The sequence below is a fragment of the Narcine bancroftii genome, chromosome 4, assembly GCF_036971445.1.
Source record: "Narcine bancroftii isolate sNarBan1 chromosome 4, sNarBan1.hap1, whole genome shotgun sequence".
NCBI classification, from domain to species: Eukaryota; Metazoa; Chordata; class Chondrichthyes; order Torpediniformes; family Narcinidae; genus Narcine; species Narcine bancroftii.
Window position 1 is genome coordinate 21283375 of NC_091472.1, and position 13768 is coordinate 21297142.

At 38.4% G+C, this 13768-nt stretch overlaps 1 protein-coding gene across 5 annotated transcripts in view; it reads left to right on the forward strand.

The window, feature by feature from the left end:
* Positions 1-13768, forward strand: part of fez2b (fasciculation and elongation protein zeta 2b) — a 204897-nt gene that overhangs the window by 168814 nt on the left and 22315 nt on the right. Inside the window, exon 8 of one of the 5 annotated variants that reach the window (XM_069930933.1) lies at positions 10567-10651. The exons of 2 other annotated variants lie outside the window; for them this stretch is intronic. In XM_069930933.1, the coding sequence (XP_069787034.1) occupies positions 10567-10613 (47 nt within the window). In that variant the 3' untranslated portion in view covers positions 10614-10651. Of the gene's footprint in view, positions 1-8127; positions 10184-10566; positions 10652-13768 lie in introns of those variants that run through there. 2 more of the 5 variants (XM_069930935.1, XM_069930934.1) reach the window with 2 other exon arrangements.

Below are 13768 nucleotides of genomic sequence, written 5' to 3' on the forward strand. Positions count from 1 at the left end.
ATTTGCCACTTCTCTGCCCATTCTCCTAATCTGTCGAAGTCCTTATGCAACCTTCATGTTTGCTCTACACTACCTACTCCACCACCTACCTTCGAATCATCTGAAGAATTGGAATCAAAGCCATTTATTCCATAATCCAAATCATGAATATGCAAAGAAGCGGCCCCAACTCTGATTCCTGTGGAATATGACTAGCAACTGGCAGCCAATCAGAATATGATCCTGGTATTCCAACTCTTCTGCCAATTAGCCAATGCTCTACCAAATCTCATACTTTTCCTGTTAGACTATGGGCTCGTATCTTGTTTAATTGTGCGGCAACATTCGTTCACCTGTTTAAAAACAAATATCCTCTAGGAACAACTGTCATTTTCACACTGTGACTGGCAGTCAAAAGCTTATCAGGATGAGGAGAAGGACAAATTCTTGGGGTTTCAAGCATCTTAACCTCATTCATGTATTTTCAAAACCATCTACAATTCCTTCAACATAATGAGTCAATTTGTGTTAGACCATAAATGAAATTATTAAATGTATTTAGAAATCAACCTGGATCCTGGACTTCCTAACCAAGTGACCACAGTGTGTCCTGGTTGGTAGTAGAACATTGAGCACCGTCACACCTCAGGGCTGCATACTCAGCCTGCTCCTGTTCATGCTACTGAATCACGACTGCGTTGCCAGATCCAGCTCCAACAGTATCACCAAGTTTGCAGATGACACAAAGCCTCGTCAGCAACAACGATGAGTTGCACTACAAAGAGTGGAAAATCTCGGGAAATGGTGCAAGAGTAACAACCTGAGCCTCGATCACATTGTCAGTGGCCAGGAAGTGCATAGTGGTTACCTGGAAATCCAACTTGCTGGAACACAGAAATGCAAAGTTGTGTTCCCTTGGAAAAAATTACAACTTAAGAAAAAAGTATAACACTTTTTAAAAAAAATTTGGCTACCATACTTAAATTCCATAGGAGCATGATTATAGTGTGGACCATTGCACCTCATCACCCTACCTTCCCTGTCTATCCCTCAATCAGTGTGGTGGGGTGGGGGGGGGGGGTTCCATTCCTTTCCAACCAGGAAAGATCAAGGGAAGAAAATAGCCATGTCAAGACAAACCCATAAAACCCTGATATATGTCTTGTACCTTTGTGAGTGTCTTGAATGTTGTGTGTAACTGTGGTTCGGTCAGTGTTAAATGTTGAGGGTGAAGAAGAAGGGAGGGGTCAAAAAGATCTTGAATTCTGCAGAATATTTTGTATAAAACTGATCATTGTAAATTGTAGTCAATGCTGATACAGTTATAACAATGACATTGATTATGTTGATATCTGAGTTTAAGTTTGGAAAATCATAAATAAAATATTTTTAAAAAGCAACCTGAGTCTCTTTGGGGACAAGATGAAGGAGATTATCGTGGACTTCAGGAGGACTAGGAATGGCCACCCTCCACTACACATCAACAACTCTGTAGTAGAGAGAGAGTGGAGAGCTTCAAGTTCCTTTGAGTTCACTTAACTAGCGACCTATCATGGACACTCAACATCTCACTTGTCAGGAAGCTGCAATGGGGTGGAGCGTAATGATATAGGGTAAGTAATCCAAGTACATGTGGTATTTTATAAAAAGAATAAAGAAATACAAAAGAAAGAAAAACCTCCTATTAATCCCCCCACCCCAAAAATCTAAAAAAAGATGGACAAGAAAACCACATCAGGAGCACTTCATTTTCTGATACTTTTAAATATATAAATATATAGAAACCTATAAGAGAAAGAATATTTTCGAGATTCATTTAAATTTTAATACCAACAATTTGTAAATATGGGCTCCATATTTTATAAAATGTATTTTAATCCAATCTATAAACATTGAACCCAATCTACATTTCTCTAAAATTTTAAAGAGGAAATCCCATTCTAATCTATCAAATGCCTTTTCAGCATTCAAAAATCACTGCCACACTCAGGACTCCCTTTTTGTTGAACCAAATGTATCAAACTAAGAAGCCTCACTACATTGTCTGCAGATTTCCAACCCTTCACAAATCAAGTTTGATTCATGTGTATTAATTTTGATAAATATTTTGCCATTCTATTTGGTAATATTTTAGCTAATATTTTATAATCAACATTTAATAATGAAATTGGTCTATAGAGGTTTCATTGGATCTCTTTTTTCTCAGAACAACTGTAACAATTGCAATTAAGGATTCTGGAAGAGAATGTACCTTCATAGCATAATTTAACACCTCCATAAATCAAGGTATTAAAAGATCTTTAAATTTCCTATAAAATTCAACAGAAAATCCATCCATCTTCTCATAGTGATTTGTTATTTTGCAATGAACTCATTACCTCACTAATTTCCATTGCCATAAATACTACATTCAAATCTTTCTGCTCTCTATCATTAAGATTAGGTAAGGTAATTTGAGATAAAAACTTGACAATATTTTCATCATGTACTAATTCTGAATGGTATAATTCAGAATAAAATTCTTTAAATACATCATTTCTTGTGGTTTATATGGAATGGTACCCGAAGATTTTTTAACTGCGATAATCACTCTAGATGTCTGTTCTGCTTTCAATTGCCATGCTAAAACTTTGAACCCCTTTTCCTAATTGATCATATTTCTGTTTAGTTCTTTGAATTAACTTTTCTGTTCTATATGTCTGAATAGACATATATTTTCTTTTCTTCAGAAGAATTATTTTGTAAATCTTCTAATTTACCTATGACTTGTTCTGATTTATTTGTCTCTTTTATATATTCCTTTTTAATTTTAGCCGAGTAACTTATTATATGACCTTTTATACATGCTCTTAACGCATCCCAAATATTGAATTAAAATACACTTCTAAGAACTAATTGAATTTGCTTTCTTATAAAATCACAGAAATCTACTCTTTTTAATAATGCAGTATTAAACCTCCATCTATAAGGTTTTTTTCCTCTAAAGTTGAACATATCAATAAAAGTGGTGAATGATCTGAAAGAATTCTTGCTTTATACTCAACTTTACAAATCTTTCCTTGTAACTGTACTGATAATTTTTTAAAAATCTATTTTCGAATGAGTCATGTCTATGAGAATAAGATGAATCATCTTGTTCTCTAGGATTCAACTTTTGCCAAATATCCAATTAAATTTATTTGCTTCATAAAACTTAATATAGCCTTTGCTGCTTTAGCCCTTATTACTAATAATGGATCAAGACAATAATTGAAATCACATTCTATTAAAACTTTTTCCTGCGCTTCCGCCAAAAGTTAAAAAAAAGTGTTCTTTATAAAATCTTCATCATCTACATTTGGTGCATAAATATTCATAAGTGTCCACATTTCAGAATAAATTTGACAATTAATCAAAACATATCTCCCCAAAGGATCAGTTATAGTATCAAAATATTTTCCTGGTAATGCTAATTTTTAATTAATATAGCTACTCCTCCTACTCTAGAATTAAAAGATGAAGCTATAACTTGGCCCACCCAATCCCTTTTTAATTTACAATGTTCTTTTTCTGTTAAATTAGTTTCTTGTAAAAATGCAATATCAACCTTCAACTTTTAAATATAACTTAACATTCTTTTCCTTTTAATTTTTGCTGTTTAGCCCATTAACATTAAAACTTTTTTAAAAATCAATTTATTTTTATCATCCATCATTCCAGATCAAAATCTCTACCAATCCTTTTCTCTCAGGCCTCTTTATCAACTCTAACCGACTCCTGTGTGCATCTCTGTCCCTTAAGGAAAAAAATATAGAAAAAGAATTACAAAAGGAAAAATTCATTAGTAATTGAACAAATGTTACTTAAAAAACTATTAAAACCCAAAAAAGTGCTGAATAAAACTATAACAGTACTATTTCCCTCCACCAAATGGGTCGTGGCTTCTGCCACGATATGGCACATAATGGTTCAGGCAAGCAAGGAAGAACATCCAACCCCCGCTCCCCCGGTGGAACAATTAATTAATTACACGAGATAGTAATAAATAACCCACTGCTTCAAGGTCCACATTAACTTAATCATCATCATGTTTCCGGCTTCAAATGAGACTCTTTTTGACAGCTTACAATATGCTTCGGTACAGCTTTCTTCAGTATAATTTGGATCTACAGCACCCCTCTTTGAACTTCTCGTTGATGACTTAAACTCAAAAATTCTTGCTATTCTTCCTTAACAGTAGAAAGTGACTCTGCAAATCTTTGTGCTTCTTTTTCATCCATAAAGAACTGAGGTTGTTCATTTACCAAAAACACCTTCAATGTAGCTGGATATCTTAAAGTAAACTTACAGCCTTTCTTCCAAAGAATTGCCTTCACTGGATTAAATTGTTTTCTTCTATCCACCACTACTTTACTTAAATCTGCATAAAATAAATTTTTTATTTCCATCAATAATCAAAAGTCGCATGTTCTGCCTTGCTTTTTGGACTGCCATTCTTAAAATTTTCTCTTTATCTTGATATCACAGATATCAATATAGCTCTTGGTGGCTGATTTGGCAGTAGCTACCTCCGTAAAGCTCGATAAGCCCTTTCCAATTCAATTCTGTTGGAAAATGTTCTTCTCCCAAGATTCCAGGAATTCATTTTTGAAAAAATTCCACAGGGTCACCACTTCCTTCAAAATCTTCTTTAAGATCAACAACCTTAACATTATTCTGTCTCCCTTGATTTTCCAACATATCCATCTTCCTCTGTTTTTTCCCCAAAATGCATCTGAATTTTCGACCCTTTCAATTCTATCCATGCAGATATTTATATCTGCAGATCCACATCAACTCTTTGGACTGTTGCTTTAACTTCATTCACCTCTGAAGCATACTTCAAAATATCACTTTTAACCTCCTTCATATCAGATCTAACATCTTTAATTATCAGCCCTTATAACTTGATATTGTCCCATTCTTTCTTTGGCTTGGCTTCGCGGACGAAGATTTATGGAGGGGGTAAAAGTCCACGTTACCATTATTATTAAGTAAAGATCTTTCATATTTGTTTCTTTTTTTCCAAGACCCGAAGCCCCCGGTATTTCCTCTCCATCTTCTTGATCATCTTTATCTTGACCTGATTCTTCTTGATCTCCCTTCTTCTCTTGCTCATCAGCTGTCAAAACTGCAGGTACTCCTGACAGCACTGGCATGTCTGGTATATCTGCCTGCAGTTCCTTCACTTCACCAGCACTACTGGGAATGGCATTACGGAGCTTCAGGCATGCATGGAGGTGAACCTTTGCACATGTGCATAAGGTTAGTATATTCTCCAGGGAAGATCTGGATTGATCCAGCGCCACCTTTCCCGGTATGCACAGGAGGTGGCACCGGCTTTAGCTGTTATCACCGGAGTTAGTCACGGGGGCTTCGGAACTTGAGGCCCAGGCTCCAACTGTAAAGTAGGCTGCTCTTCCTCAATTTTTTTTAGTATCTTTACTTCCAATTTTCTTCTTTCTTGCTGTTTTCTTTCTTCTAGCTGCATATCCAACAGCTTCCAGGTAGGTTCTGGAGGATTTTTTATATATATTTTAAAATTAAAAATAAATTTTTAATTCAAGCTTTATATTTTAATCCCCCTGGAGAATTTCAAGTCCACCTACTTACCCTATATCATTACGCTCCACCCCATTGCACCTTCCTGACAAGTGAGGAGAAGTTGAGTGTCCATGATAGGTCACTAGTTAAGTGAACTCCAAGGAACTTGGAGCTCTCCACTCTCACATGTACTTGGATTAAGCTTGAAACATTGTGATATGATTGCTAAGTAGTTTAAGGAAGGCGCATCAGCAACTGCACTCCCTGAGAAGACTGAAATGGGCAAGGCTACCGATCACTATCATGTCAACCTTCTATAGGAGCTCTATCAAGAGTGCTCTAACCGGCAGCAATACAGAGTGGTACAGTTACTGCAGAAAAATGGATCGGAGGTCAATCCACAGGACTATGAATGGCAGAGAGGATCGCTGGAGTCTCCCTCGCCACCCCCAATCCACGTGATCTACCCGGATCATTCTATGAAGAGGGCGTGCCAAATCTGAGGACCCCCTTTCACCCTGCACACAGCATTTTTCAGCCGCTACCATTGAGGAAGAGATTCTGGAGGATCAGAGCCAGCACCACCAGGCTGAGGAACAGCTTCTTTCCACAGGCAGTGAGAATGCTGGACAACCAAAGGAACTGCTCACACTAACCACCTGGGACACTCAAGTGCACAAAACTTCATTTATTTTTGTAGATATTATACTTGTCCTGCATGTTTTTGCTCCGAGGACCATCAGGTTGTACTTCTACAATCAGATGACAATAAACTGGACAATCATCCATTAGTTTTCTCCATTTAAAATTCTATTAAATCAAGACACTATGCACATTCACTCAGCGTGGAATTTGGTGACAGAGAGATTCTTTTTCTGTGCCAGCACTTATTATAAAGTTACCATTGATGATGATGAATTTATTGTCACACGCCCGTTCATATGCACTGAAATTCTTACCTGCTGCAGCCAAATATGTAAAGAAAAATTATGATAGTAAACTAATTGATTTAAATTAAGAGATACTAAATACATATTGATAAATATTCACAGTAATCCTCGTGCAAAAAGTGACTTGTAATAAAGCAGACAGTCCTTTTGTGCTGTCAGAGCAGTCTATGTTGCTTAACAAGCGGAGTTTCAGGAGCCCAATATCTGTTGGAAAGAAAATTTCTAGAAGCAAGGGTGCTGGTTTTCAAGATTCTGTATCTTCTTCACAAAGTTGGCAGTGAGGAGAGCTTGTGTCCAGGGTGATCACTGTCTTCTTGAGGCAATGCCTTGTACAGATGTCTGCAATGGATGGGAAGTCAGAGGCTGTGATGGACCTGGCTATGTTGACTACTTATTTTCCACAGTGCAGCTCTAATTGTGTATCGACAGCATACAAATCTCCTCCGATTCCTTAGAAAGTAGAGGCATTGGGGTGTCTTCTTCTCAATTACCTCAATGTGCTGGTTTCAGGAAATGTCCTCTGAACATGAAGGTTCTGACTCTTCTTACCTCTTTCCCATCAATGCAGACAGGTGCATGGTCCTTCAGCCTTTCCTTCCTAAAGTCAGGAATCAGTTCCTTGGTCTTGGTGATACTAAGAGCAAATTGTTTTTCTAGCACCTCCCAGCCAAATTCTTGATCTCCATCTGTGTTCCAACTCATCATTTTGAGGTATTCGTTCAATAATGATGGTAATCCAGTGAATTTGTCGATTGAATTGGAGCTGAACTTGGCTACATAGTCATGGTATAGAATAAGGGACGAGCATGCAGCTTCAGGGTGTCTCTGTGTTAATGGTCAGAGAGGAGGAGGAGGAGGTGATGTTGCCAATCCACACTGATTGGGATCTGCTGGTGAGGAAGTTGAGGATCCAGTTATAGAGGGACAGGACCTCTAGTCGTGGGTGTTGAACATCGAGCTGTAGTCGATGAACAGCATGACATAGGTGTGCTTCATCTGAGCTTTTTTTTCTGATTTCATGATTTTTTTTCCAAGAATTGGCTTGAAAGAATAGATTTAGCAGTTACTAAATTAAGAAATCCATTGAGCTTTTATACTTTAATATTGTGTCCTTATCTTTGGTGTTCATATCCATAGATTACCTCTTTATCAATAATTTATTTTCACCTGACCAGAATAACAGGGAACAAGGAGATTGAATGATGAGTGTACCTAGCTGATCAGAAAGATACATCTTTTAAATGAAGGGAAACAAGAAATCTGCAGATCCTGGGGTCTAGCTCAGTACATTTAAAAGATCCAGTGCACCGAAGTGCTGGGGAAACTCAGCAGATGACACAGCATCCCATAGAAAACAAAAGGTAGTCGACTTTTCCTCAGGCCTAAAATGAAAGATGCCTTTTGTTTTTTATATTACCTACTGAGTTTCTCCAGCACTTTTGTGTACTGAATCTTTTAAATGAACAGTGCAAATAGAATGCCTGAAAGTGTTTCCCACTTCCTTTCACCTTTTTCCATTGTGTGCACACATCCTCCACCTTATTTCAAGCGCCTTTCCTTTTCCAAGTTGATTCATTGGTTGGTGGTGTTCTGATTCATCAGAAATATTAATAGTGTGTTTTCATTCTTTTTCCAGTGCTCTGCCCAACTTAAAGCCAGCACCTTGCATTCACATGAAGACCGCATTCTGCTAGTTCCTGGGAAGAAACACTTCTTTTCCCCCAGAGATCTTAGTGAAGTAACTTCCCTTGAGCATTTTGCTAGCTTCTCTTCATTTAATCTAACTAGTCCATGGAGAGTAGTTCTATCGGTGAAAAATTAGTGAGGATTTTCAATTCCCACCCCACCAATCTTTATCTATTTAACAAACAGTGTTAGGCAAGCCATCTGCAAGTTCAAGTATTAGCACCATGCCTCAGTGCAAACCCTGCTGCTGTTTTTATTAGAGCGTACAACAAAGAAAGGCCAGTATACTTTTAACCATGAGTATTGTATGAGCAGTGTGCTATCTATTTTTACAATGTGCAGAAACCAGAGGTTAACTTTTTATCATTAATGAAACTGTTCAAGAAATAGTGGATGTAAATAGGTTCAAGAATTTTAACCAATCCATAAAACAGCAAACCCATACCTTTATTATTTATTGCAATTACACGGATTTTCAAAAAGTGGACAAATGGTTTAAACATATCCTCTGAGTTGGTGGTTCCATTAATACAATACTCACAAGTGCAAGATTTGAAAATTTATATTGCGATATGGTACACGAGTACAAATAAAAATAATTCTGTAAATTTATGCCATCTCTTTATGGGAATTCTTCCACAGACAGTGTTTAGATTTAACATTAAGGGATCTGAAAGTAATGATGGAAGAGCTAGTCTGCCAACAAACTTGATTTTTCCATCTCACAACTTCAGTTACATTGAGTAATATAAATGTTTATTAAAGAATTGTCAGGTACTGGTCTGCAAAACATTGGAATATACTAGTCTCCCCAGCCACTCTGATCAAAACTCACTGTTACTAAAAATTATTTCCTTATGACAAAATTGGCCTCCATAGCATTTTCTGGATATGCATCTTTTTGGAAAGTAAATGTTTATTTGAGGAGAGGATATAATTACTTCAGTGAGAGTTAAATGAAAGCTGAAGAGGCTCAATATAAACAGCAAGGCTGAGTCTTAAATACTTAAATAATTTGCTGCATGAAGTTCATGGTTACTCCCAGAAAAGGAAATCGGTTGAATTTGCAAAATTCTGTTTGCTGAATTGGGGCATTACTCAATCTCAAGCGAGCCCACCAATTTGTTAATTGGGCTATATTGTAGAATATTTTGTATTCATTCAGTGTCGCCATTCATTTAATGTACCATTCTGATTTATGATAATCCATATGCATTGAATGTTAATAGGTTAATTGTTAGCAGTCAAGTCAAATTATATGTTTCTTAATGGTGGACATAGGAGAATTTTATTGTGTATGTGCGTAGCCCATGTGTAAATTAAAGGCAGCATGCTAATTATGTTTGTAAACTGATTATGTACTGTATGTACCGTATGTTCATTTGATACAATGGGGATTATTTTAAACTGCAGATTTTATTTGAACTTGTCCCTCTTGTCTTTTACTATCAAAGATTATCAATGAAATCCCTAAACTTGACTAGGAACCAGTTCACACTATATTGAAATGAGAGCACAGTTTTGGTACAGTTGCTTGTGAGCTTAGCTGAAAAACACAGCGAGTTGGCTGCAACGTGGAAAGCAGAGCCTCGTCATTGCACTGTACCATCACACGAGTTACAGAATGGAGGGACATGAAGATGCCACAAAGCACCCAAGTCAAAACTGGCAGGGCCACTTTATTATGGTTGCACAAGCATTTTTTGAACTCTGCTAAAACATATCACTTCACAGTATCTGCAGACTCTCTTGGATCAAGCATGCCTGTGTTGTATTAATGCTCCTGTAACTTGCAATTGATTTATTAGTTGGGAAATAACTGTCTGTGACAAGATTTTTTGTTTCCAATTTTGATGTAGTACCTTCAAATTTTTAAGTGGTGGTTGTCTTAATTTGTTTATCCTAAAACTTTGACAGCTTGTAAAGTTTGTGGCAGTAATTTTAGTTCATAATAGAACCTTTTGAGAACAAATAAACTTGATTTACACATTTGGTGGTGTGAACTGTATGCGTATTCCAGAGTATTTTGTTAATATAAATAGCAGAAAACTTTTCTGATACAGTACGAAGCAGCAACAACAGGAGGCCATTCAATCCCTCAAGTGAGTTCAGGTAAATCATGGCTTACCTTGTTTTCATCATCTTTTTACACAGACTTTGAAGTTCTTAATTGATTTGCACCCAGAGTTTGGAATGGAAATCTAGATTGCTGATGTATTTTGGGTGAGTTTTTCATCCATTTACCCAATTTTCACAAGGCTGGTATTTATTACCTTTCTTTAAATGCCAGGCCATTTCTGAGGACAGTGGATCGTCAACCATATTGCTGTGGATCTGGAGTCACACATTTGCATATCTGAATAAAAATGACAGCTTTCTCTCCCTACAGGACATTTGCCAGCCAGTTGGGTTTCACTCTTAAACACGCTGCTGTAAACTTAAGGATATGTTCTTTGTTCTGCACAACCTCACTGCTAAGAAGTGATCAATCTGCTGCTGTATTCATCTTAAATGCTCAATACAAGAATTGCACTCTTGTATTCAAGAATAAAGCTATCTTACTGCAACTGTACATGGTCTTAGCAATACAACCCATGGAGTACAGTGCACAATTTTCACAGACTTAACTGAGGGGGGGGGGGGGGGGGGGGGAAAGGTACACTTGCCACAGAGGGAATGTAGCAAAAGTTCACAGTGAACTGATTCCATGAACTGGTGGGTTTGTCATATAAGAGAATCTGCATTTTCTGTAGCTTAGAAGAATGAGAAGACAGTGCATTGAAACTGTAAAAATCCTTATAGAGCGATGCTGCTTTGGAATAAGGGGCAAACAAATTAAGACTGTGGTGTGAAATTTCTTCACACGAGAAGTAGTGAATCTTCAGAATTCTGGAGGTTCAGACAATATATTCATTATTTACTGAAACTCATTCTAAATTCCAATGAGTATAAGCTAAGAACTTTCAAACCCTCCCCATATGAGAGCTAGATAACCTCAGATTCTTTTTCAACCCTGAGATTCTTTTTCAGGCAGGCCAGACAGAATTACCACTTATTGGTAGTGCAAACAAAACTGTACACGATGTACACATGTAAACAAATGTGTACAATGTCAATACAGAGAGTAAATGAAATTAAGTGCAAGTGTCCTTAAATGAGTCCCTGATTGAGTTTGTCATTGAGGATTCTGATGGTGGAGGGGAACAGCTGTTCCTGAACCTGGTGGTGCAAGTCTTGCAGCACCTATACCTCCTTACTGATGGTAGTAGTGAGAACGGAGTATGCGCTGTGTGGTGTAGATCCTTGATGACTCTCCAATGGCAGCATTCCTCATAGATGTTCCCGATGGTGGGAAGGGATTTGCCTGTGATGTCCTGGGCTGTGTCCACTGCCTTTTGCAGTGCTTTACACTCAGAGATATTGGGGTCCCCACCCCAGTCCATGGATGCATCCGATCAGCATACTTTCCACCACACATCTGTAGAAATTTGCCAAGGTTTTCGATGTCATATCAAACCTTCGCAAACACCTGAGGAAATAGAGGTGCTGACTTGCCTTCTTCACGATACCATTAATGTATTACAATTAATCTGAGATAGTTTCTCGCAAGAACTTAAACTTGCTCACTCTCTCCACTTCTGATCCTCCAATGACCACTAATGGATCATACACATCTGGTGAGAAACCTAATGGTGTTTTTATTTCTTCAACCATATAATCCCTTAATTGACTAAACTTCATATTTTAACATTTTCAAAATTGTAAACAAAAATAACTAATAAAGACTTGTTTTTATTCAATGATGGGCATTTCATAACCTCCAGCTGTTACACATGATTTCATGGACCCAGCAAGGGAGAGTCCTTTGAGAGATGGGAGAGGATAGGCAAGGAATGGAAGTACCTGTAGTACAAAACAGAAATGTGCACATAGCCCAGTATTCCAATGACATGCTCAGCAATGAAGAGGAGGGGTTTCAAGGAGATGATGAGCGACATTATAATCCAACAGATTTCCCATTTTTTTTTTGAAGAGTGAGAGAATTTTGTTGGATGCATCAAGTGTAATTGAGAAGGAAACAGGAAAGATTTGTGTTGATATATTTGGCAACAGATAAAGTAGTAGAGAAGTGACAATAATGTATCCTGAAATAAACTCGCCAACATGAAATGTTGCACATGTTCCTCTTCCCTCACCACCATTTGGGGCCCAGACAGTCCTTCCCAGCGAATCTGCACCAATCATGTCCTGCATCTGGTGCTCCCATTGTGACCTCCTCTACATCGGAGAGACTGGATGCAGATTGGGAGATTGCTTTGTTGAGCACCTTCACTCTGCCCACTGTAACAGTGGGGATTCTCCCAGTGACAACCCGGTTCAATTCCCTGCCTCATTCCCACGCCGACATGTCTCACGCGCTGCCAACTGAGACCATCCGCAAATTGGAGGAACAACACCTCATATTCAGTATTGCACCCTCCAACCAGATGCCATCAGGGGCATATTTAGGGTATGGTGGGGGTGGGGGGGGAGGTGCCACTTGAAGGGAGGCCTCCACCCTGGACATGCAAGGACCACTCACCTGTTTCTTCTACGCTCGATACACTCATCCTTCTTCCTAGTCCTAGTGTTTGCTCTTAATTATACAAAGCCACCAAGGCCAGGTCTCACGAGTCCTCCTTGTTGCTGTTTATTTTGACACAATCATGCCATAGGCGCTGTTTTGTGTCGATTCACTCCTTGATGGTGTTAACATAGAGTTCCACAGTTTCTTTTAGCTCCCCTGTCTCTTTCCCTCTCCCTGTGCCTCCTTTCCTCTAGCTCTGCATTCACAGACTCAACCCCTCCCTTGATCAATTCTCACCTTTTCTTCCCTGCCGTTGCCCTGTGCTTCTCCCCTGCTCCTTCTTCCCTCCTCCTTACGCCTTTCTATTCAGTTGCCTGCCTAATTTTTTCTCAGGCCTTGACGAAGAGCTCAGGCCTGAAACGTTGGTTATCTATCGTTGCCTCCTATGGTCACTGCGAGACTTGCTGAGTTTCTCCAGGACTTTTGTGTATTTAATTACTCCAAAAATGTTTTTCGATAAATATTATGATTTTTTTGCCTTAATTACTAACCATAACAAAGGGCAGCAAAATTGACGTAGCGCAATGACTTTACAGCGCCAGTGATCAGGCCCAGAGTTCGAATCCCGCGCTGTCTGTAAGGGATTTGTTCGTTCTCCCAGTGTCTTCGTGGGTGTTCCCTGGGGCTCCAGTTTCCTTCCACCCTTTGAAATGTACCAGGGGTGTAGGTCAATTGGGTGGCACAGACTTGGGCCGAAATAGCCAGTCACCATGCTGTTTTTCTAAAAAAAATCTCAGGGCTATTTGCCTCATACAGGAAAAACCTGTTGGAAATTAATTGGTTACATTTTTGCAGTCCGAAAAGCAAAATTCACAGTGGTGAAGGACATATTCTGGTTCCATTCAGAAGCAACTTGGCTGAATTACAAATGGAAAATATTGCAATTCAATGTCAACGCAGATAAAGGTTCTGTGGGAGTTATCCATCTGTAGCAGAGAGATACATCAAACAACAAGAGTGGGTC